At 51.7% G+C, this 24,828-nt stretch overlaps 7 protein-coding genes across 7 annotated transcripts in view; 2 read left to right on the plus strand and 5 right to left on the minus strand.

Annotated features, from left to right (window-relative positions):
* Window positions 1-150: 150 nt before the first annotated feature.
* On the plus strand, window positions 151-750 carry VTN77DRAFT_394 (uncharacterized protein; the record flags this gene model as incomplete). The annotated part of the gene is made up of 1 exon (XM_069419943.1): window positions 151-750. One exon carries the CDS (start codon window positions 151-153, stop codon window positions 748-750), a length of 600 nt encoding a protein of 199 aa, XP_069280455.1.
* Window positions 751-3,083: 2,333 nt separating this feature from the next.
* VTN77DRAFT_395 (uncharacterized protein) lies at window positions 3,084-6,766 on the minus strand (the record flags this gene model as incomplete). Its single annotated transcript, XM_069419954.1, has 5 exons — window positions 3,084-3,389; window positions 3,455-3,895; window positions 3,958-5,864; window positions 5,924-6,603; window positions 6,672-6,766. 5 exons carry the CDS (start codon window positions 6,764-6,766, stop codon window positions 3,084-3,086), a joined length of 3,429 nt encoding a protein of 1,142 aa, XP_069280456.1.
* Window positions 6,767-7,897: 1,131 nt separating this feature from the next.
* Window positions 7,898-9,822, minus strand: VTN77DRAFT_396 (uncharacterized protein; the record flags this gene model as incomplete). Its single annotated transcript, XM_069419965.1, has 2 exons — window positions 7,898-9,660; window positions 9,759-9,822. The coding sequence occupies 2 exons, from the start codon at window positions 9,820-9,822 to the stop codon at window positions 7,898-7,900; spliced, it is 1,827 nt and encodes a 608-aa protein (XP_069280457.1).
* Window positions 9,823-11,884: 2,062 nt separating this feature from the next.
* VTN77DRAFT_397 (uncharacterized protein) lies at window positions 11,885-13,255 on the minus strand (the record flags this gene model as incomplete). Its single annotated transcript, XM_069419976.1, has 1 exon — window positions 11,885-13,255. One exon carries the CDS (start codon window positions 13,253-13,255, stop codon window positions 11,885-11,887), a length of 1,371 nt encoding a protein of 456 aa, XP_069280458.1.
* Window positions 13,256-14,040: 785 nt separating this feature from the next.
* Window positions 14,041-15,487, minus strand: VTN77DRAFT_398 (uncharacterized protein; the record flags this gene model as incomplete). The annotated part of the gene is made up of 3 exons (XM_069419987.1): window positions 14,041-14,775; window positions 14,985-15,172; window positions 15,337-15,487. 3 exons carry the CDS (start codon window positions 15,485-15,487, stop codon window positions 14,041-14,043), a joined length of 1,074 nt encoding a protein of 357 aa, XP_069280459.1.
* Window positions 15,488-15,999: 512 nt separating this feature from the next.
* On the plus strand, window positions 16,000-16,319 carry VTN77DRAFT_399 (uncharacterized protein; the record flags this gene model as incomplete). Its single annotated transcript, XM_069419998.1, has 2 exons — window positions 16,000-16,183; window positions 16,300-16,319. 2 exons carry the CDS (start codon window positions 16,000-16,002, stop codon window positions 16,317-16,319), a joined length of 204 nt encoding a protein of 67 aa, XP_069280460.1.
* A 299-nt stretch (window positions 16,320-16,618) lies between these two features.
* VTN77DRAFT_400 (uncharacterized protein) overlaps window positions 16,619-24,828 on the minus strand; it is a gene marked incomplete at both ends in the record, with an annotated part of 8,310 nt that continues 100 nt past the window's right edge. The window contains 5 exons of the mRNA XM_069420011.1: window positions 16,619-19,099; window positions 19,160-20,173; window positions 20,232-23,564; window positions 23,632-23,862; window positions 23,918-24,768. Of these exons, the coding sequence (XP_069280461.1) occupies window positions 16,619-19,099; window positions 19,160-20,173; window positions 20,232-23,564; window positions 23,632-23,862; window positions 23,918-24,768 (7,910 nt within the window). The remainder of the gene's footprint in view (window positions 19,100-19,159; window positions 20,174-20,231; window positions 23,565-23,631; window positions 23,863-23,917; window positions 24,769-24,828) is intronic.

Here is a 24,828-nt window from a genome sequence, read left to right on the forward strand (position 1 = left end):
ACTGCATATCTGCCGTCGCGCTTGCCCCGACGGCTTTGACCTCTGCCTAGATGTCTAGCCTTCAAGTCTTCTCACGTTCCTTGTATTGCCTTACCAGGACAATCTTTGTTTGACACGGTGTTCACGGTTGGCTTTACCTCGCCAACAGAAATGTCTATGACCTCCGTCGTACCTTTTGAGGACGGTATAAATGCCGAGTCTCTGGTGAGGAGACTCAAGAATGTCCAAAGGAAGAGAGGGAAAATGGAGAAGAAAAACGCCAAAAAGCAACCTGAGAATAAACGGCTCACGACGGACTCTAGCGAACCACATCTCCAATCAACTTCGTCGACCCCAGGAGAAGAGCAAGAAAGTCTACAAGAACCAACGGATTCAGGGCATCATTCTCTATGCCTTGACGGATCTGATGATAATGTAATTGCCCCAGCGTTTCCCGAAGGGCGGCAAGATGATCTGGAACAACCGAGGAAGGGCGATAATGAGGGGTTTGCGGAAGCGGCAGAATCACTCGAGGATCCAAACGCTTCGATTGAAGAAAACCAGGAAGAAGGAGAGCTTCCTCGTTCTGCCTCGAGCATCCACTCATCCAAAAATAGCTATGTTATGAATGCGATTGTGTTACCTGACGATCCAAACGTTAAACATGTCCCAGCAAACCCCGACGACCCGGATATCCGAAGTCATCCCTCCGTTCTGAGAGAAGAAGAAGAAATGAAAAGGAGAAGAAAGCAGCCATTCCTCCAAAGATAGAGAACTCGACAGAATGCTCGAATATCGAAAGCAGAAAATAGATGTTGAAGAAGTGATCGCTTTACTTAATGATCCAGCTAATTGGCGCTGAGCGGACCTCAGCAACTGGCCAAGCCCTTCACAAGTCCTGAGAGAGAAAGAAGAAGAATTGATAAGAGAAGGATTCCTTCCTCGGTCTTCTTCACCTACTCATTCATCAGTTCTTTCTTCCGGATATATCCCCCCGCCGGAAAAGAGAACACCTGGTGGCACCAGAATCTGGACCTATCGTGATTGGCAAGCGTATGTCTACCCCTCCAAGCACTGATCTCTACACCTACGAAATACTAACTCTGGCTGGCTTTAAGTGATCGACTCCCCAAACCCTGCGAACCGCAAGATGTGAATAAGCTGTACGAAGTGAGGTGGAAAACCTATGCTGCTCAACGGACCATGGAGAAGCGAGGAAAAAAAAAAGGAAAGAGGCTCGACAAGAAGAGACTGATGCCGATCAAAAGTCTCGGGAATTCAAGAACAGACGGACCTGGGAAAGCGATCGAGACATGAAGGGGATGAAAAGCAACGATCTATTATATGATCGCAAGCTACATTCTGGGCGTGAAAGCGATATGAACATGGGAATTAATCTCCGACTAAACGTTGAGGAGGAAAGCAAATCAGCTGGAGAAGAAGAAGAGGAAGAGACTGACGCCGATTAAGAGTTCCGGGAATCCAAGAACAAGAACAAAAACAAGAACCGATGGACACAGGAAACCAATCGCCACACGAAGAGAACGAAAAACAACAATCATCTATCATCTAATCACAAGCTATCCCCTTCCCGAGGAGAAAATGCCGTGAACATCAATATCGATATCCAACTGGACGTTGACCCGCTCCTACTACGGGCCGCTTTGGACCATGGTGGGGGAGAAACTGACATCTCTATTCCACCCATCTCCCGTCGTTCTCCGTCATGGCGACAATTGTTGAAGCACCGTTGGTCGCCACCGTGTGGGTTTTGCCTCACAGAAAAAAGGGTGGACAAGTATTGCGAAGCGTGGTAAGTCTCCCTCCACATCCTCATCATTTTCCACCACGCAGAACGAAAAAGCTAATCGCGAATATCAAACATCAGCCTCCACTCAGAGCGGCCTGAAAACAGAGTCTTGTCGTGCTTGTGTTTATCTCTCTAGCTCTTGGATTTACAGCCGGTATCGCCTTCCGGGTTAGCTGCTAGCAAGGTCAATTGATCTCTTTCTTGCGCGCGCTCCTTTTTTCTTTGTTTACTTTGGGAAAGGGTAAGGGCGGGAGGTGGGATGGGATGGAGCTCTATGTGTTGACTTGCTGAGAGTTGTTCAAGCCAGGTTGTGTTTTTCTTTTTTTTTTCTTTTCTTTTTTTTCCTTTCTTTTTGCTTTCTTTTTCCTTTTTAATCCCAAAACACATTGACATGATGGTGTTCACAGTTGATGCGGCATTTTCCGCTCTGACAGCTCTTACATTCATTCAACGAATTGATATTTGCTTGCAAGAAAGGGTGTGAGAAAGAAAAAGAAAAAGTTCTCAATCAATTATTTGGCTCCAGTCTTTAATAATAATAAAAAATTAGACTACTGTAAATAAAAGTTTCTGCCACCATGCCAAAAAAAAATTCCAATGCATCACGCGTCTTATAAATTAATATACATTTTTTTTTCAATACTTACCCTTTGAATAGCCATAAAGATGGCACAAAAGCTTTCTTCTTCCATTAATGCCGATTTCTTTGAATGTAAAAAGCTTATATCTGTAAGTAGTCAATTATTCTCGGGAAGGCTTAAATTAAAAGTAACTATATTAGCAACTCCTCCCCTATGAAGAATACTTAAAGGGGAAAGAAAAAAAAACTCCTTTAAAGCTATCTGGGAACCTACCTTATATGAGATACAAAGATGATATATATAATAATAGCTTCTTAAAGATTTTAGAATTCCAACTATATATATAATAGTCCCGATTTCTTTTTTAAAAAAAAAAATCTAATTAAAATACCACTCAGTAGGGTTAGAGTAAAAAGAATTGATCCATAGATAATAGTATTCTGGATAGAGCTTTTTTAAATCTACTATAAAGTAGTCGAAAAGGGCTTTATTTAAGGCTGTTATCAAAGAGGCATTGGGTGCTGGTGCTATCATTATTTTTCATTCCATGACAATCCATCAATTATTCCTCACCTTAGACTAGATCTATGAAGTAAGAGTTTAGGTACAGTACATCCTGTGTGCAGTTACAGAATCCATTCTGACAGATCGATCCTTCTATAAAGGATAGTTTAGCTATTCGTCTCGTCTAGGTGCGTGCCTGTCTAGGCTACTCAATGCAACCGTCGAAGCGCCTCAATCATCTCCCGGACCGTCTCCACCTCTGCATCCCCACCAACCAGTCCGAGAATCTCCTCTTGGACAGCAGGCTCACAGACCAAGAACCGCTCGATCAGCTCGCCGTCCACGAACCGGAAGGGCTCCTCTGCCTCGCGCACCGCGCTCCGGAAAGCGCGGAACTTGTTGAAGGGCATGTTGCCTGGGGAATCGACATAGGCTGCAATGGCGGTTTGTAACCGCATGAGGAAGTCTTGGTGTTCGGGGTTGATCAGGGCGAACAGGTAGATTGATCCCTCGACCTGGAAGCTGTTAGTTCAGTACTGAGAGAAAGAAACAGACAGACGGAGAGTGTTTGTGTACGCACCGTCCCCAAAAACGCCTTCGGGGTCACCGCCACACTCGACGTCTGCGGAATATTCACCGGTCGGATTCGATTGACCATCTCCCCCAGGAGCATCTCACTCGTAACCTCCAACCGCCGTCGATCGTCTTCCGTCACGCCGTTGACGTTCCGACGGAGGACAATCAGATTGCCCTCAGCGTCACTGACCAGCCACATATTCTCGCCGATGTCTGCCACCGCCGTCGTCCACACCGTCGAGAAATGCCGAGCCACCTCCTTGGTCGGTACGTGAACCTGATCCCCGGAGGCCTCGACAATCGAGATGCTCTTCATCAAATCGGCCACAGCAATGATATCGCCAGTGACGGCGAGATCGACTGGTGCCGTCGACGTCCGGTACACAGCAGCTTTGCTGAGTTTGACTGCTCCAAACGATTGCGTCTCGATATTAAAGATAACCACCTTGAGACTCGTTAGTAGACGCCTAGTAAGACGACGACGACGAAGACTGGTACTAGACTAACCGTCTTGACAAGAGCCGCCACAATCTTCTCACCCTTCATCGCCAACGCTCGACACGCCCCCTTGACCGGATGCTCCGTAACCAGGCTCAGCTTCCGATTCGAGTTGACCTCAAACATCAGGATCCGTCCCCGGATCGACTCCTCCCCATCGTCATCCAGGTATGCAGTCCCCACGATAAACCGATCCCTGTAGATCGACTCGCCCTTCTCGTCCTTGCCCGTGGGAACTTCTGCCCGGATCACGCTCTCGACGAGCTCGTCCTTACGCAGATCATACGAATCCAGTCGCCGGAACATAATCTCATCAGCCAGCACGAACTGGCTCTCGACAATCTCGGCACCATCCTTCAGGGTCCGTTTGATCGTGCCGATACCAAACGCTTTCTCCGCCGGCGAGTACGCCACTCGTCGGACGGAGGCGCCGATGGGCAGCGTCTGGATCTGCGTCGTCCGTTCCTTGTCCACCAAAGCGATCTTCAAATCCCGTGAGGTCGCGACCGCGATGGAGCCCGGGTACGCTTCCGTATTGAAGTGACAGATGCGAGACGCACCCTCCGAATTCACCGCCGAGTAGATGATCCGGCCTTCGGATCCGTAGATCAAGCTGGGATGCTCGCACGTCGCAAAGACATTGAATAAGCCGTCCCCCCGCGGGAGCTTCTTGAAGAACGGCTGCTCCGAACCCAGGATCAGCTTGCTCGTCCCAGTGAGGGAATGGTCCTGTGCGTTGTACGAGAACGTCACCACGCTGCCGTCGGCCATGGAGATGAACAGCGTCGGCGGGCTGTTGGCGAGAATGTCCGCCAGCAAAACGGACCGCGGGAAAGCCTCGCCCGTTGCGCCCAGAGACTTGGAATGGAGCACCTCTAGATCGGCCAGAGACAACACGGACACTCGCGCAGACTGCGGGAAGGCCGCAATGCAGACCTGTGTGGGCGACTCTGGAATGGTCACGCCTGAGATCTGGTTGTCCACTCCGAAATCCTTCTGCGCTGTCACCTTGAGGTCATCCCGGACATCGAGGATCAACAACACCTGACCTCCAGTGACGAGGACCAAGCATTCATCGTTGGACGAGGCGGACGTAATCGCCTGCTGGTTGGGCGGAGACCACTGGGACGTCACCATGCCACTTTCTGTATCTGCGATGCGTACCCCATGCTCCGTAACTTGCAGGATGCGGCCATTAGGCAGATTGCACGCGAGGAGAGTGTTCTCCGAGAGATTCAGGCCCAGGAACTGGTCCAGCTCTTCGACTTCACCCTCCGAGTCGAACTGGAACACCCGCGTTTCGTCGACAAAGGTAACCATAAGCGTATCCGAAAATTCTCCATGGCTGGAGACCTGCAATGCCCATAGGTCCGTAATATGATCCATCTCCCCCAAGACTCCGAGTTCCTCCATGCCGACACCGCTCCGTACACTTCGCAGGGTGCCATCGTTGAACGCACCGGACCCGGTAACGATGCGTGCCTGGCCGGATGAAAACTCGTGGGTGTAATTTTCCCCTTCTCGAGTGCCTAGATCCATGATGGTAAAGTCGAGGATGGGGGCAATGTTCGACAGCGTCTGGATAACCTCGAAGGAACCATCGCCAATCCGAATGACCTGAGAATCGCCCTGGTGAGACCCAATAAAGGTGATACCCGCACCCAGGTAGACCAGCACCGACGCGCGTGACGTATCCCCCAGATAGTCAAGCTTCCAACTCTCGACCTCATTATTGGAATCTAGAATTAGCATGAGGAAGAACAATCGCCCGTAGTCATCGGCTAACAGCCATCTTTGACCGTCGACCTGTTCCCAGGCGACGAAGACGGTAGCCTCGTCGAGGGGCTGGGAGATGGTTTCGTTGCTGGCGTCGTCGATATATTTGATCGAGGTCTCCCCGAGAATCAGTAAACCTCCTGTATTCAAGATCTTAGCACCAGACATCAATCTCCTGTTGGTAAAAAAAAAAACATACCTAGCGGAGCAGGGACAGGAATCAGATGCGACGCGCCAAGGTCCAGCTCCTGGGCAAAGACCTCTCCCTCAGCGAAGGAAGCCTCTGCACTGCTGCTCGACGTGGCGGGAGTGTATTGCAGCTCCCTGACCTTCAGCCGCACTTTACGCTGGGTATCCTCATGCAGCAAGGCCAGCCGCGGCGGTGCTTTGCTTTCAACGTGCAAGAAAGCGGACGAGCGCACCACCAGCTCGTCGATTCGGGCCATGACTGGTTCGCCCAATTCCCCGATCTGTGGCGGGGGTTCCGATGAGTTGTTGGTGCTGTTGGACGCAGCAAGCTTCCCTCTCTTCTTGCTCGGCTGAATAATGGGGATCACCGTGATGATCCCCTCGAAAATTTCCAGGGTCATGAATCGCCCGCTGGGGTCGATCAAGCATCGATCGCCCGTCTGTGACTCCCGCGACGACTTGTCGGCCAGATCGACATAGCTCCGCTCTGTACGGACCTGGCTGGTCGTGCTATCCCATGACAGTGTAAAATAGGTGTTTTGGTCTGTTCCGACAAAGAGATGGTCCGTAGGGGAATTCGCGGGCGCCGGCAGGCGAGCCAGCATAGTAACCTTGGCATAGAGGGCGCGGGAGGTGGTCAGACTGAGGCCATCAGGGGTGAGGGAGTAGAACTCGAGCCGGCTTGCTTTGCTATCGTCTCAATGTGTTAGTAGTCTGTCATGGATGGCGAGAGAGAGATAGACAAGGGCATGACATACGCGACCACCAGGCAGTCTTCCTCCGGCTTGAAGAATTGCAGCTTCAGCGCATGGCGGATGCTGCTAGCGCGATGGATGGGAACCACGTAGGCCATGGCAGGGAGATCTCTTTCTGTCTGTCTCTCACGCTCACGCTCTCAGTCTCACTCAATCGCGGATAATTCTCGTCGGGCACTGGAAGCTCCGCATCAAGTTCAGCAGAGGTGGGGTAAACTCAAAGATGTCTCATCTCCATGCGCTTGCTACACAGCTGCATGAAGGAGGGCAGAGGCTGGTAATCCCCAATTTGTCTGAGAGGGTGAAATTCGTCAGCTTGGGCGGGGTGGAGAGAGATGCACAGAACTGATAGATAGAGAGGAGCAAGACAATTCCGGCAATGACGTTCCGCCCTCTTTAGTGCCGCTGCTACTTTAAGCTGACTTTGCAGGTGGAGACAACCATCACTCTGGAACTGCTGTCACCATCACCATAATTATCACCAGATTATAAAAATTATTATAAAAACTTCAACTGGTTTTGCACACTGTCACGTGGTTGTAAAAAAATTCTGAAATCTGCCCACCCCCCTATTAGCAAGAGATATATAAATTGGCAATAGGATTGCATATTGGTAAGAACTTATAGTAAAAGGATATGCCTCAGTGAGGGAGACAAATATTTAATTAGTAAGAGATATAGCAAAACCTATATAGCAAGGATATACGTTGGGAGCCCTCCTGGAATGTAGATAATAAATACTACTTAGGTACATACATACCCAATACAGGAAATATGGTAAAGAGAATATTGTAAGGAATATGAGAAGGTAGCCCACCTAGAAAGTAGAGAATAAAAACTATATTGTGGTAGGTACAAAAGTCCCATGAATAGAACAGACATTTTTCTTCTTTGCCAGACGAGCGTAGCGAGACCTGCAAGACTTTTTATTTTTTTTCTTTATGCCTTCTTGAATTTAGATATATTATGGCAGTGAAAAAGTACATATGGTAACTCGATTCCCTTCACATCTCACCTAACAACATAACAATATAAAAATGGCGGCAGCATTGCGTGAATGGATAGGATGCTAGACAAAAATATATATAAAAAAAAACCGGGATGGATATCGTCACTACAAGATGATCGACCCACACTTGCTGTCACAGCTGTCTGACAGAATCAATTGTTCTGAGGACGTTGTCATTCAGCCAAAAAGGAAAGCCATACAGAGGCCCGCTGACACTCCCTCATACCAAAATCCGCCCCAAATACGTCTGCAGCTCCTCTCCAGCCCTCTCAATCAGGCCCAGCACTGTCCCAACCCAGCCATCCGGTCTCAAGACGACAATGGCGCCTTGCTTGATATCAATCCCATACCGCGTATGGGCCTTGTGACCCCGATCGAAAAATGCTCGTCCCATCGGCTGTATGCCTCCTAGGAATTCGAACGCTGAGGGAATACGAATAGGGGTGTCACTGCTTGCGATGATTGTTCGCCATGATAAGATGGTTGATATCTTCCTATCTGATTCCTCCTCATTGTTATTGTCGACCAAGTCCAAGTCCAACGGAGAGGCCAAATCAGGGACAAGAAAAGACGATTGAAGCGCGGGAAAGACGGTAGAAACGATCGCAGACGTATAGGTTGGATCCCCCGTGAAAACGACCGCGTAGAAACAGGCCTTGTTCGGCGTCTCCTTCTGCAGTCTGGTTGTCTCAAAAGTGCCCGGTTTCTGGAGCTCGACATCAGGGCCACGTTGCCCAGGACTGACGACAGCAGCACTAGGCGATCCGATAACGATGTTGAGCATGTCATCCGGCGCGTAGGATATCTCCAGACCGCTCGTGAACGACGCTGCCTCCGCCATGACCTGCCCCAGGATCTCGTTCGGGTCAGCATGGGGATCGCCTGTCCATCCCACAGGCAGCTGCATCGTCATCAGACGTGCAATGTCCCGGTCGTAGTCGATGAGCTTCTGCACGTTGGGACGTCGTTCGGCCTCGTAGGTGGTGAGGATGTCTGGTTTTGCGATTCCTTGGAGCACAAGAGACAATTTCCAGCACAGGTTTACGGCGTCATGAATGCCTGTATTCATCCCCTGGGCAGCTCCGGAGCTGTGCGTATGACAGGCGTCGCCAGCCAAGAAGACGCAGTCCTTGATGAAGAAGTGCCGGGCGATGCGCTGGCTCACGCTGTAGATGGTGTACCAATGGACCTCCTTGAAAGACAGCGAGAACGGCTTGACAGAGGCAATGGCCTCTGCGACGGCTGCTTCCTCGTCAAAGATCGGGTAGGCTTTCTGTCGTTCGGGTGTGAAGGCGAATCCAATGCGAGTAGCGCCGTGGTCGAGAGCTGCCCAGAGGACGTTCCCGTGAGTTGGAGACTCAATGGCGCAGTATGTCCGGGGCTTGGGCAGGTTGGTCTCGACGATGCCATCGATACGCACCCATTTATCTTCGGTTGAGCTGCCTTCGAAGAGGATGTCCAGGGCTCGTCGGACGAAGGACCGTCCTCCGTCTGCGCCCACGAGGTATCTGCACTTGACAATGGACTGTGCTCCGGTGATTCCGTTCTCGAGCGTCGCGGTGACGCTGTAACCGCCTTGTTGAACGCCCTCATCGACGGTGAGGTCGACCAAGGCGACGGGCGCTTCGAGGATCACACCCTGCCTTTTCAGGGCAGATCGGAAGATCTCCTCCTGGTACTTCTGTCGGAGAACGAGAGCAAAGTCCCAGGCGGAGTCCTTCATGTTCTCCATGAAGGACCAGCCGCGCCCGTGGACTTCATTGCCATGCGGATCGTACGCGACGGTGCTGCAACAGGCGAAGCAGCGCTGGGCCAGGTCATCGGCGAGGCCCAGCTGATCGAGCATCTCGGAGGTGCGCGGATATAGGGTGATGGCGCGGCCATATTTGTCCTGCGAGGATTTGGAATGTTGCTCGATGATGCGGATGCGGGGGTGTTGTTGGCGAGGCAGTGTCGAGGCGAGTTGATACGCGGTGATGAGGCCTGGTGTATAGTTACTTTTCTAGCTGGAAAAGAAAGGAGAAGAGAAGGGAAGAAAAAAAGCAAAATAATTCCAAGGAATTTGACTAGTACCGACATACCTACTGGCCCTCCCCCAACAATCAACACATCAACATGGTCAGTCTCAATCTGATTGCTGCCCATGCTGGTTGACTACAGGCAGTAGTAACTGCTACTTTATCTCAAGCCAGTAGTAGCTGCATCTACTGTACAGTACGTAATTGCCAGGAATATGATATTGATAAATCTTGGCTCTTCACCCAACTAAAGGAATGCTCTACTCTGAGGAGTCAACTTGTAGATAAGAGTCATCTAACACTTGTTATCTACCTATATCACTGTATTTCTCTTGTCTAGCAAAGTACCAGAGGAATGAATTCTGGAACCACACAGATATAAACGAAACCGAGGCCATCTCCGATTTTTGTTTAACCGTTGCCAATGATTCTTGTATATAAACCAGACCAGCTGCCAATTTGGGAAGAACCTAGAGACGACTCGGAGTCAATTCTTCAGATGCCTGATTAAGAAGAGCCTGCCATTCTATGTATATACGCCATATGGTACGTCGTATGGTATGAAATAGGGCTTCGCAAAGGAGAGGAGCATTTGAAGGCAAAACGCTAAAGATCACTATGAAAAAAGGTGCGCGACGACTGCGTGACTTTTCAGCCCTTAGTGTCCTTCTTCTCCAGTCTGTAACACAAAGACTTGGTCTTCTTTTGGCTATGGGTCGGAAAGGTCCGATCAATCGCCTCGCGGATCTTCTCTGTGAAAACCAGTTCTTTGCCATGTTGCACAAACAGCTCGATCAGTCTCTGCGCCGTCTCGGATTGATATCTAGGCATACTGAGTACAGCAAGTAGTACATCCTCGCTGATGATGAGATCAGAATCATGTTCCAAGAGAACAGTAACGTCTGGACCACTGAGAATGGACTTTGAACGGCCTTGAGGAGGAGAGCTGGCGGGATCCGGAACTCTCTGTCATGTTCAAGAAAAAGTCTGAGCAGCGCGTCACCTTCAGGCTTGGCTATCGCTGTTTCCAGTATGTCTTGCGTCACAGACAACTTCTGCGGCGTGCGCCTGAGCAGAACCTCCATGTCGGAGGCTCGATGGACCGCCTTGAGCATGGCTTCTGTAACTTCGAGCTACTCATTCCGGTTCAACAAGTCTGCAATAAGATTTTCATTAGGTTCGCCTATAAATTTGTATCCCCGTGAGTTCAGTAAGTTGACAACAGTAGCCTCTGTGACGGGAATGTCTTGCTCAGAAGCTAGCAGTAACTGCACAAGGACAGACTGTTCACCAACCCCTCAAGTGACAGCCTCCACAATATCTGGTATAATTCGACAAAGAGGCCTATGCCGGAGCAGTGCCCTCATCATATCCGAACTTCTGACGGCCTTGAGCATGGCTTTCGTCACACCAAGACTTCCGCTACCCTCCAACAAAAGCTGCAAGGTCTTAATTGCAGAAGGGCCATGGAGTTTTTCGACGGCGGCAACTATGACATCTTCAGAAACTTGGATATCTTGTCGTATTCCAGGAGGAGTCTTAGGATCTTTTCATTCTCCCAGGGACTCCGAGTTCGTGCTCGCAGAGCTTTGTAGTGATCTCTGGACAAGGCTGCGGCAAGCGGGCTGCCATACTTCTTACTGCTTGCATTGACATTGGCCCCATATTTCAAAAGCATTCGCACTGTTTCCTCGTCTCCGTGCAAGCATGCGCAATGCAAGGCTGTGCCATGTTCTGGTGACGAATAATTGACATCGGCCCCCCTGCTTAGAAGCAGCTCAACAACTGCCAGTTGGTTCCTCGTAAGAGCTGCTAAGAGCGCGGTTCCGAAATAACCGCCAAGAGAGTTCACATCTGCACCTCTGTCGAGGAGGAGCCGGACAATAACCTCGTTTCCCATAAACGACGCTAGATGCAAAGCGCTGCCAAAGGCTCTCGGCTTTGCGTGAATGTCCGCTCCATGGTCGAGCAAGGTCTCCACAATTTTTTGACACGCTGTGGACTCCTTGTATCCAGGCGGTCCTTCATTCCAGCCGCCTAAAAGAAATAGGGGAGCTTGATCTGGAAGCGCTTCTCTGATGCGCTCATATGGCAGCAGGCGTCTCAGATAGGGAGCCGAGTTCCTTCTAACGCCGCAAGTAATGGGCTCCCATACTTTGCACTTCGCACCCGAACATCAGCACCATGATCTAGAAAAATGCTGCAACGTTCAATGGATGGCCATCCTCGCCGTCGTCGCTATTGACGTCGACACCGGTTTCGAGCAGCATTCGCACAGCACTCACGGGGCCAGCTGCACACAGTTTGCGGAGTATCGCTGGCGAACCATGGAGGCCGTCAAGTAGTAGTAATTGGCACGTCTCGTCATCACGGCTTGAGCATGAAGCGGAAAGAGCATCAATGCGGGCGGATTCTTCCTTATCAGTGCCAGACAGCTCCTCAAGGATGAATTCAACTATTGAGCGATGGCCGCCTTGACATGCTGAAGCTAGTGCATTCGGAATATGCGGAGGATCAGCTATAATAGCTCCAGCGATGAGCAACTCTTGCACTTCCTCGAGATGTCCGTTGTATGCGGCTATCGATAGTGGCGTACGTCTGTCAGAGTGGTAATTGACATTTGCCCCAGCTTCTAGCAATAACCGGACGATAGCTAAATTGCCCTTGCGTGCTGCAACTAGTAATGGCGTACCGGACGTCTCGACTTCTTTCTCTGTATCGGCGCCGTAGTCCAGGAGAAGTCGGACTAGGGAGCTATGACCTCTCGCGCATGCCATGTGCAAAGGACTTGCTTCTTCATCCACAATCCGTGCAAAGTACGATCTCTTCTTTCTGGACGCATTGGCATCGGCACCAGCAGCAAGCAACAACTGGACTATTCGATCATCTCCGGAGTCACACGCCAGAATCAGAGCAGGTGGGTGAGCAGCAGGATCCACACTGACGGCAGCTCCGGCAGCAAGGAGTAACTTGATGACAGCATGACTTCTGCTTTTCACAGCGAGATGTAAAGCAGGCAGGGAATTTTCATCATCATCATTATCCTCCTCCTCCTCTTCAGGTAAGTGTAACTCGATATCTGCACCATGCTTGATCAAAATGTCAACGACGTCTGCGTGGCCTCCAAGACAGGCAGCTCGAAGGGCAGTGCTATGCGCACCTCCAAGGAGGTTAACATCGGCACCGGCGTCAAGCAAGAGCTGCACAATATCAACGTTCCCTATGCGAGCGGCGGCCTGCAGTGCGCTTCCATAGTACTGGCCCGATGCATTCACGTCTACCTGTCGTTCAAGCAGTAGTTCAATGTACTCGCGGTCACCGGCAATCGCAGCCATCTGCAACAACATGCCATACCCCTCGTCAAACGCCTTGGCATCGGGGAGATGGGACAGCAATATCTTGACCACTGCTCCGGGACCATCATCTAACACATCCCTGATAGACTTCGATGTGAGAAAACGACCATGCGAAGTTCCCCCCTTAAAAAACCTGAGAGCTGTCTCGGAAATCAGGTCCCCAGCATTACCTGCTGGGAAGACTGCCCCAGCGTCTAGGAGCATTCTCACTATGCTAGCTGCTTCCCGTTCCCTTCTGGCAGCGACAAGGAGTGCAGTTCCAATCTCAGCAGTAGATGCATTGACATCTGCCCCTTTGTCGATGAGCAACCTGACCACCCTCGGCGAACAGTTCGACGCGGCCACTTGCAATGGATAAGCTGTGTGACCACCCAACGCATTAACATCTGCACTGTTTTCAAGCAGCAGCTGGATGATTGCTTCCTGAATAATTGCATTCCCCTGCCTACCATGGGAATGAAGTTGGTACAGATGGGGAAACTGCTCGGTTTCAAACTAACTTAAAGCTGCTCGTAGGGCATTGCACCGTTCGGTGATATCCGATCTCATCAAAGGGGGCTTCATCCAAAAGTTGCGATGCCGGAAAGGGGCATCCACTACAGCGTTTACATTAGCACCTTCTCTGATTAACAGCTCTGCCACTTCTTTGTGACCACTGCGACATGCGATGCTCAGGCCACGATCTAGGATGTCGGGATATGAATCGCTGTTCTCGATCTCTTTGATCAGCAACTGTACAATGTCTTCATTACCATTGTTGCAGGCAGTCACGACTATCTGTCGGTAACCGTAAGACTTTGATATATAGCCAATAGTGCACACAGAATAAACCTCTCATGGCTATCAGCTTAAGGACAAATTGTCATGCATCATTCTATTCGCATACAAGACGTAATCAAGGTAAAAGCTGAAGGACTCATATCAATTGAGAAAAGAAAAGAAAAATAAATAAGGGTTGGCGAAAGAGTGAAGACTGGTCAAATTCAGCGCTATCGCGACTGGTCCTGCAGATATTTATAAACGACCGAAAAGTCCTTCCCCCGATAGGTATCCTCCACAGCGTCATACACCTTCTGAGCAGTCGCAGCCAGCTCCAATGGGGTGCCGGACTCCTGCGCGGCGGCAATGGCCAGCTTGAGATCTTTCTTCATCAGGCTGATGCCAAACCCTCCCTCATAGTCGCGGGAGGACGGAGCAGTCTCCACGACGCCTGGGACCGGGTTGTTGACCTCGCTGGGCCAGCATCGTCCAGTGGACGAGTTGATCATGCTGGCCAACACCTTGGGGTCCAGACCCCATCGGATGCCCAGGTTCATGGCTTCAGCTGTCGCGATGTTGTTGATAGCAAGGATATAATTGTTTGCCAGTTTCCCGCTGACTCCTGCTCCCTGCTCGCCCAGATGCCAGGCATTCTTGCCCATGAGCAACAGCACACTCTTGACGCGTTCGATCAGAGGGCTAGTCTTCGATGACGCTCCGAACATGAACGACAGCGTGCCCGCCTGGGCGCCGACAACCCCGCCGGACATGGGAGCGTCGACAAAGTGTCCCTGGTTGGTCGAGTGGACAGCGTTGGCAACCTCTCTGGACGAGCCCGGGTCGATGGTCGAAGTGTCGATGAAGAGACGCTCCTGTTGGAGCGGGGGTAGTTCTCCGTGTTTCAAGATATCGTGGAAGACGTCCTTGACGTGCTTCGGCTCGGGCAGACTGGTGATAATGGTATCCTAAGGCACAAGAAACAAATCTTGATTAGCAAAACAGAAGTAACTTGAGTCGATATGTTTTGGGTAAAGGATTCGTTTTCTTCTTGTTTTTTAAACTCTAGAAGACTTCTGGAGACAGTGATAGTCGAATCAAATTTGTTCACAGCGACAGTCCATGCTTTCATAGAGGGCTCGAGGGAAAGAAAAAAAAAAACAAGCCCTTGACTTACCGCCTTCTCTGCGACTTCTCTTGCGCTGTCGGCGATTTCTACCTTCAGCGTGTTTCCGGCACTGCTGTCGGATGCCGCTCCCTTGGTCTCCTCCACGAATTTTTGCATGACATCCTTGTTCACATCACGGATAATCAGCGTATCTGATGCGGGGATCTTTGAACGGAGATTCTTCGCCATGGGATATCCTATCGAAAGAAAACCATGTCAGCTTATTGTCGCAGACTTCCTCGGGTGCAATTGATCGTGGGGTTGCTCTCCACTGTAACGGAACGTAGGCATGCGACAGCAGGACACCACACACAAAAGTAGAGGGGAAACAAGAGACATCAGAGATGAGAATAGAACATACCCATATGTCCCAGCCCAATGAAGCCCCAGGTGGCGCCTCGTTGCAAAGTTGTCGAGAATGCTCTTCGAGAGTACTGACAAGACGCGGGCGCTGACATTAGGCGCGAGGAGACGAGTCTCCGCAGTGGGAGACTCCGAGATGTTGCGCTCATTTTGAGAATGCAATTGCAATAGAGTTGTAACCAGACAACTGTTGTAGGAATTTGACTGCAGTTGCAGCAGGCCAGAATAAGGAGGATGTAGAAGTCGCTGGGTAAGGTGAGGCGGTGGTGAGAGGAGAGCGAGAAGGCAGACGGATGGAGAAGAATGTTAGGATAAGCAAGCGGCCCGGAACGATGTCGATTACCCCTTAACTACTTGTGACTGACAAATTGTAGTAATAACAATATGCCACACGTTCAGATCTATCAATTAACTCGTTTGACCATAGTAATTAAGGACAAGAGATGTCTTGAAGTCTCCCGCGGGATGAGCTTGACACCAGGAACCGCAGCGCGCACATCCGATTCTTACCGAGGTCACGACCCCCGCCGGGTGGCATGACAACTGGACAAGGCTGTCCTTGACTGCGCGACAGGACATACAGTTATCAATGGACGTCAGTGTAACTCTAGACCCACACAATCGATGTCAAATCTATTCCATTGAACCCCAATGCGGGGAAATGGCCGGCGGCATGGACACGGCTAACGACGGGCAAATGAGCGGAGGCTGGGGAAAGGACGCGGAGAGCGGTCTCCACCTGCCAGCGCAGATCTGTCCGCGGATTGGCGAGCCGAAACCGAATCCCGCGGCAATCACCTTGCATCTTCCGTACTGGAGGAAGGAGCAACCCAGAGCATCGGGCCGTGAGTGAGAGAACCAGGTCATGTTATTAAATATTGAAGGTCAGGAATTCAGCACTAGCGGCGGAATTGGGAACTCGAAATAACTAATTATAAAATGATGTATTGACTACCTACAGGGGTCTCGTGGATTTCTTAATCTATACTATAGGGGAAGAGCAACGCAAGAAAGCACCATATGCCACATGCAACAGAAAGAAGGCAAAGGACAACTCCAGACGAGGGACCCTTCGAGCACGCCTTATATGGACCCGACCGATTGCGCCACCAGAAAGATATATGACAACAAAGAATAGAACATGCAAACGTAGCTTGGCCTCTCCGTGATGATGATGATGATGATGATGATGATGATGAGATGCAAGAAAAAGATGATCAATCAACCAAGGAAACATTGCGAGGAAGGAGGTGCAATTCTCCCAGCATCCAGGGGAGACATTATTGCCCCGGCGATGTCGGACTATTAGCTGAACCCGTCAGATACTCGGCCGGCACCTTGGGCACCCGTGGAGAAAGGGCTGTCTGAGTGGCAGCCCGCTGCTGAGCCCGCAGCAGATCTCGCTGTCGTTCCTTCTCACGCGCCGAGGCGGTGCTCCCCGTCAGACGCCGCATCCCGCTCCGGATCATCGACTCCAGAGACGGCGTCCCTTCGGAGACCTTCCGGGACACCGTGGGCGTGCTGCGGGACGACGCGTGGCTCGTCAGCCGGTCGTCAGGGTCCGAGAAGCAACTCTCTTCCACCTCATCGTCAGAAAAGAAGGTGGCTTCCATCGAGCCGTTGGGCATGGTAGACGAGAGGTTCGAGCTGGGCGACGACAGTTGGTTGGCCGGAGACGTCACCGAGCGATTGTGCATGGCAGGCCGCAGCGTCTGGCCGGTGGCCGTGGCCGAAGGCGGCTGTGGCGCCAGGGCCGGGGACGTCAAACCCATCATGCCATCCAGCCGCGTCGGAGGTCGCGACGTCTCCGCCAGGCCGTTGTGGAAGGACGATGTCGATGCTGTGCGAGCAAGAGACTTGCGTAGGATCGGGGCCGTCTGCTGGTCATACAGGCTGGCCGTCGTGTCGGCAAAACTGGTCGCATAGCCCCGCAGCCCCGTGTCCGACATCGAGCCCAGAGGCGGAGACTGTAGATCCGTCTCGTCGAAGAAATCGTCCAGACTGTCCAGCTTTTGCACGATGTCGCCCATGTTGCCATCCGTCTGTGTGTCAATGGACTTCATGGTGTCCGCCCGCATCGACGGGAAGTACGAGTCGCCATATTCATCGGCGCGGAATTCCACCTCGGGCGTGGCAGTCCTCTGAGCTTCCATGCGATCGGCCTCCGCACATGTATAGAAGACCGCGTGGACATTATTGCGAGTGATGGTGGACTGCGCCGCAGGCATGGGAATGGACCAGCCGGTCGGTTCTGGGATACCGTACAGACTCTGGATCCGTTCGTACTCCTTGCGAATCGCCCGCGAGGACGACGACGACGCCATGCTCATCCGGATATGATGGCGTTCCATGGGATTTCCTGACACCGTCATTATATGGTCCATGACTTCTAACGCCTGCGGACAGAGCTCGGTCTGGAGGAGTCGCAGCAGAGGCGAGATGAGATCCGGCCCGTGACAGGTGACTTCAGGACGTCGCATGTCGATCTCGGGGATCAACACACACAGAATTTTCATCGTCTTGAGGCGGAACCACGTGGTCGTGTTCGTCAACAACCCCATGAGGAACACCAGACTCTGCACGTCTTGCTGAGGAGAATAGTACGAACGGAGTTCGGAGATCATATGCTGCAGGAAATCGCGGCTGGTCTTCCACTGAGCGTTCGCAAAGCCAACCAAGCAGGCCGCGAGTCGGTCGTGACCATGCCGCTCCGCCACTTTGGCCAGTAGATTGGCCCGATCCAGGATCTTGGGGTCGCTCACTTCCAAGTCAAATTGATAGAGAAAGTGGGGCAGGTTGGCCAGAGTCGCAAATAGTAAACGATTGCTGTCTCCAACCAAATCATTGTCCGGGAGTCCAGTCAGTCGGTGCAGGAGGCTCAGCGTGCGGTCAAACGACTTGGAGGATTTCAGCCCCTTGTAGACCAAGTTCTGAATACCACCAAATCCACCTTCCCATTTTGGAGGCTGACTCTCGATCAGCTTTGTGTGTACACCTGGGTCGCCCAGGTCCACCTTGTCCAGGAACTTTTCGAGCATACCGACACTCTCCATGAACTCCGTTTCGTGTATGGTGTTGAGACATGCGCATGTGGTCCAGAAGAGTTGTGGATATCGCATCAGATCCGCTGGGGCTAGAGAACTGATGATGACCTTAAGTGTGGTCAAAATCTCCATGGAGAAGGTCTGGTAATCCGTCTCTTCGTCGGCGATTGTGTTGGACAGTCGAGCCAGCATGTCAGCGAGCATCCTTGAGTCGAGTGAAGTCGAAATACAGCGGAAGACTTGGAAAGACCGGCATGCCAGATGCCGGACAGGACATGAGGTCGCCCAATTCAACGCCTCCTTTGACCAAAGGTCGCTGATCCCTTCATAGGCAAGACTAAAGAAATTGACCACCTCGCGCGTTACGCGGGCCATTGCCGGCGGAACCATCATGCCATCTTCTTCGTCATCCTTGCTATTGTTATCCTCATACTCCCAGACGACCGCCGGATCGCTCTTCCGGATGGATTCCACGAAATCCTCAATAGCTTGTCGAGTCCCGGCGGTCGTGTCATCTTCGATTTTGGAAGCAACCAGCTCATGGATGAGATGCACAAGCATTTCTCTGGCCTGCTCCTGAACTGTCAAAGTATAATGATCCCAGAGGATCAAGACTACGTGCAGGAGCTTAATGACATCGTCCAGCGCTAGAGTCACTGGTGCTACCATCAAGTCGACAAGGAAAATCATCGAAATCTGTCCGAGAGAGAGACCAGCCTAAGAACGACAGTTAGGAATATAGCACGGAACCGAATACAAAGATGAAATGGAGCATACCTGCTTGTTTCCGACCGGCAGTACAGTATTCAGGTCAGCAACATATGGCAGGCCGCGAATGTCAGAGGGAGTGGGAGCAGGATCCCGTCGCTCTTGTACCATATGCTTTGGTACAACCTGCATTAGGAAGAATTCGATAACTTTGGATCCCGCAGGAGTGGAGGCCAGAAACACCACAATCTGTTTGGCGTATTCAACAAAGTTCTGCTCCTTGCGATCCAAACAGAGGCTGATGATGAAATCGAGCACCAGTTGCACATTACCTGCATGCGGTCCAGTGGCGAGTGCCTGCCAAAGTGCTTGCACCTCGTTTGGCAATATCGTGCCGGATCGGATAGTGATCTCAAACAGATTGGCAAGTAGCATGTATGACCTCGCAGTTGGTCCACCACTCGGCTCCACTTGCAACTCCATCGTCTGCACCCAAGGTAGAATAGCAACGACCATATTCCGCTGGCCATCAGGCTGGAGGTTTCGAAAGTGTAAGCAGAATTCGGAAAATATCGTGAAAGCGAGGTCCGAATGCTGTTTCGCCAGCCGCTTGGATGTTTCAAACTGTGCGAGCTTGTAGACCGCTGTCGTCTTGTCAGAAATGCTGATGTCGAAATCCTGCAGCCGTGAACTCTTCTGCTGCCGTTCTTCCAGTGTCCGTAGCAGCCGCGCGGACTTCATCCGGATCTCGCGCTTCTGATTTCCCAAGGTATAGAGAACCGCCCCCAGAATTCTCCAAAATGCCAGAGGGTAGTTCGTGTGCTCAATGAGCACCTGAGTTACCACTTCAAAATAACTTTCAAGGGCCTTTGGTCGCTCCGACACGTAGCACATCTCCACGGATCGTTCCAGCAGATAAGGATACTCCTTATTGTGAACGATCAAATTCTTCAAGGCTCGTCGACCGATAGTATGCCACTTGTCACTGATGGTGTTGAAAATGATGTCAATCCAAGTCAGCATTCGACCTACGTCGAACTGCAAAACAGAACCACTCTCCGTTGTTATGCTAATCGGGCCCGCCTACAAATATTGTCAGTAATCAAGGAACCGTCAAGTTGTTTCAAAAAAGACTGCTTACACAAAGGGACGCCATCGCGCTCAGCGCCGCAGCTCGCAGATTCTTCTTTTCAATCTCCATGGCAGCGGCCGTAATTCGATATTCTCCCGCCTCATGCTGCTGCGCGATGGCAAATTTTCGCATGTTCTCTTCCCGTTGAGCTATTTGCGCCTGGTTTGGTGAATAACCACACCAGTCCTCCATCAAGGAAAAGGCCGATTTGCGAGATTCAAAAGGCATCCAGCGAGATGGGTCTTTGGTGCGGTTAATGCCTTCAAAGAGCTCCTCCATGAGACCACAATAGTGAAATCGTAGTTTCTGAAATTCCCAGTCATTTTGCACCTCCACGTCACTTAAGAATATCCGTAGATCCTTTGTGTATGTGACGAGGTTATTGACAATCCAGTCATCATTGTACACTTCTGGTTCCTTGAGGAAATGCGATGTCAGCTTGTATACGTGCGTGACCTCGGTACGTAGGCGATCTGTCTTTCGGTTGCGACGGGGACTGCTCGGGGTACGATGATGAGTGCCCATTCGGAGTTTCGCTTCTTCGTTACACGTCGTCACCGCGTACTGCAATGACTCGAGAAGAGTCCTATAAAGGTTCTTATTGATAGAACCTAACGCGACCACTATAGCGTTCCTGATGGAGTCCAGCGAAGCAGACAACAAGGGGATCACAAAAGCAAAGAGAGCTCTGGCGGAGCCGATTTTGTCTAGACCCTGTTGCGTTCCTTTCGAGGCCTTGCGTACATGCTGGGCGTTGGCTAACTGGCTCTGAGATTGAGCCCCGACGCTATTCAACGTCGTACAAGCCATAACCAGATAGAGCTTCCACTGCTCAATCAGAATCTCAGGAGGTGTGACACTTCGGCCCATGGCCCGTCCCTGGACAAGATCCAGGGGTGCATACTGAGGGGGGCGAGGACTCTCTGCGAGCGCAGTAATGGACTTGTGCATTTGCACCAGCCTTACACACACGATTTCTCTAGCAAGAGTGACCGCAAATGGGCAAGCATCGAAGCTGACGCGGATGATGTTGGGGAAAACCTTGGACCAGAGCGTCGAGTCATATGAAACTTCACTGCTGCACAGTTCAATCAATGTATTGTGCGACGTGCTCCTTCTCTTGCCTTTCTGCAACCGACTCCTCTCCGCCACAGTGAGCTGTTCATCATTGACGTCCATTATCTGCTGGGAATCCGCCTCCAGAATGCGGATTATCCTGGTATTCTCCTTCCCAAGCGCACTGTCAAATTCAGTGACTAGCCGCAACACGGTGATCGCAAACGAACGCACTCTCCGAGACTGAGAGCACAGAAAGAACAGACCGTGAGCTTCGATCTCTTCCACATAGGCGAGAACACTAGACAGATCGAGCTGCAACGCCCTGTTACCGGAGCCACCACCTTTTTCCGAGGATTCAATCGCAGCGTCCTTGGTCTTCTGCCGGATTTCCTCGATCCATATGCGAAGCAGCTCTACGTAGAGCGTCAACGTCGACTCGATGTGACCCGGTCCCAGCATGCCTTCATCCGACATGGTCGAGTACCGCGCATCGAAATTGAAAATGAAACGGGCGAAACCGATGGTTACCTGTTGCGCGTGCATCTGTCGCGCAATCGCTTTCAAGGATTCGGCGGAAGAAATGGCGATGTTGGACTGGACGTGGGCCGTCCCCGTGCAGAGGAGGTTGATCAGGGAATTGAAGGGGATATGGTCCGACAAGCACCGGGGTAGCGCTTGCACTGCCACATGGAGGAGATCGTAGAAACTCTGTTTCTGGTCAGGCCCAGCCGAATGGTCATCGCGCCGTGCGAAACTGAAGGCTTCCGAAATAGGCGTCTTGGGAGTGGCACCGCCGAACTTCTCATCGAGGGCGGCCTGACCGCCGAATGTATTGTCACAAAGGATGGTAATCTTCCCTAAAATCTCGCAAAATCGAATATAGTACTCCTTGGCAACATCGTTAAGCTTGGATGTGTTCACCGGACGTGACAAGGAGTCACTTGTTGCTCCCGAAGCCCTCAGCTTTGGTTCGGCCAACAGCTGTGGCAGCGGGGGAAGGGGAGAATTCGGGATATCAACGAAATGGTGGGACACGGATCCGGGTGGGAATGGGGGGTACAACAACTGATCGCCGTTTTCCATATCAGACATGATAGCAAGAAACGAGCGAATCCCAATCACCATCTTCTCTGGTTCCATCTGCTCAATCTTGAGCTCTTTTCCGGACAAAAACAGATCCGAGTTAATCAAAGGAAAGATGATGTTGCGGAAGCATAGGTCGGGAAGTTTGAACCCGATCATCCGGATAAGCTGGACCAGTGGGTCGGCCACGGCAGGTTCAGTTGTGAGATAGGTTCTTCGTCCCGGTGGGAGAGCGATTTTCACGACCTCGTCCACTCTCCTCAGAGCCACATTGTGGGGATCGGGATAGCGGAACAGGTATGTCCAGAGCAATTGACACAAGGCCTGAAGTGCTAGGCCCCGGGTCGGACGGTCCTTCAATTTGGCTGGGAGACTCATGGCCACTGAAAGCCATTGGGAGGAGAAGACATCCTTCGACGAGACACAGAGCAACATGGTGTGTAGAGGGAAGACAGTCATCCAGTGCCGGGGTTTGGCCAGCATCTGCGACAAACGAGGCATGATCAAATCCAAGAATTCCTTCCATCGAGGGAGGGCGAGATCGCAAGCCGGGTTGGCAGCAACTGGAAGAAGTAGTTTCTCGAAGATATAACAGTACGCTTGCTTGACTCGCTGGCCATGAGCATTCACGAACAGTCGAGCCAATGACCGCATAAAGTCGCACGATTTACTCCAGGCTTCTTCGGGGTAAGTCTTGATGCAAATATGCCTCATTCCCAAGACCAGTAATTCCACCTTGGCGTCTGCTTCCCTGGATGGGCCCCGGAGAGACTCTTCCTTCTGATAGCGTTCCAGCTCGGTGAGAAACCGTGTCGTGACACTCGTGAAGTTGTTCTCACTCATAATGCCCAGGAGTTGACCATAGATTCTCCAGTTAGCCATTCGCAGGGGCGACGCCGCGATCTGATCGGGATCCACAGTCTTCAGCTGACCAAACACAATGTCCTCCAGCCGGTCCGCCATTTCGGGTGTGATAGCAGCCAGGCTGCTTTGGTTGAAAATTTCAATCAGAACTCTGCACACCAGGTAGACGGACACCGTTGCCCGTCGCTCTGCAAGGACCACATCGTCTTGTCTCGGCACTAATGAAGGCGGAGGGTGAGAGGAGGCACCACCATTCGGATCAGTCTCTCCGCCACTAGGATGCGTAGGCTCTGTATTGCGACGCGGAAGCACGCCGCTTTCCGGAGTATGTAACTTCTTTTGTTCGGGTTATCAGTCAGTCATTGGCAGACATCCGGCAGCAGTCGACGGGTGTAAAACCTACCTGAGAAGCCGCCTGTTTCGCCATGACGGCGGCCTCGCCTTTCGCCTTTCGCCAGAACATAATAGTATCGATCAATGGTTTTGGTTTCTGGCGGGCAATATGACCCAGAGCAGAAATAAGCTGATCAAAGACCGGATCCGCTCCTGCGCCGCAAACTTCCTCGACCGGCGCTTCGACTTCACCCAGTTTCATTATGCTCTGGTTGATTTTGCTATCCGCTTGACCGACAAACTGGAAACGCCAACATTAGCGAAGAAATGGAAGGACGGGTGACCAGAACCCTTACCGAATTGAAGAGATGATGCAACGCATACTCCCCCACCGTCTTGGACTCCTGGTGATGATGTTTCGAGTGCGAACGGCTATGGGAGTGATCCCGCCGTGGCTTCCCGTTGGACATCATTTTCCTGTGCGTAGTGTTTGTAGGATTCCCGCTACCGTTAATCGCTTCACCGGAGTCGTCATCTTCAATGGTGCTCAAGCCACTGGGCTGGACGTGACCCGTCGCGTTGCTTCCTGCACTGGTATAGGATTGATGCAGCTCAGGTTGCTCCAGACGAGTCGAATCTGGCCCTGGAGCGCCGTTGTTGGTACCACTCAGACCGATAATTTCGGGGCTCAGCGGACTCGCTGTCGTAGCTGAACTTGCAAAGCTGGGGTTTCGCGAGTGTTGAATACCATGCACAATCGACGTGTTGCGATGATGCCCATATGATATCGACGGTTTCCTCTCAACCGGTCCCTCATATCCTGCTGCTCCCGGCGGACGGCCAGCGGTCGATTCGGGGCTTTTGGAAAGCGACTGACCACGACGGCCGGGCGATTGACCACGACGGCCGGGCGATTGACCACGACGGAGGGGCGATTGACCACGACGGAGGGGCGACTGACCACGACGGCCGGGCTGGGGTTGGAGCGGGGGCACACCCAGGGTCGATGTATCAGACGGTCCGCCCCTGGAAGTGGTGGTAGAGGCCTCCCTGCTATGGAGACCAGTGAGGCCAGGAGATGGGACGTTCCTGACAGCGAGCCTATCCGGTGGAGAGGTGGGATTATGGTGCGTCGGGACTGGAGACTCGTCGGGGCCGAGGGGCATCGTGGGCTGAAGGGCAGCTGCCCGGACGGGGTAGGAGCTTGCTGCACATGCAATCAGAGTTAGATTTCCAGTATCCTGAGAAGAAAGCGAACAGCGATTTG

The sequence above is a fragment of the Rasamsonia byssochlamydoides genome (genome assembly GCF_041956645.1).
Source record: "Rasamsonia byssochlamydoides strain NRRL 3658 unplaced genomic scaffold VTN77scaffold_10, whole genome shotgun sequence".
In the NCBI taxonomy this organism is placed as follows: Eukaryota; Fungi; Ascomycota; class Eurotiomycetes; order Eurotiales; family Trichocomaceae; genus Rasamsonia; species Rasamsonia byssochlamydoides.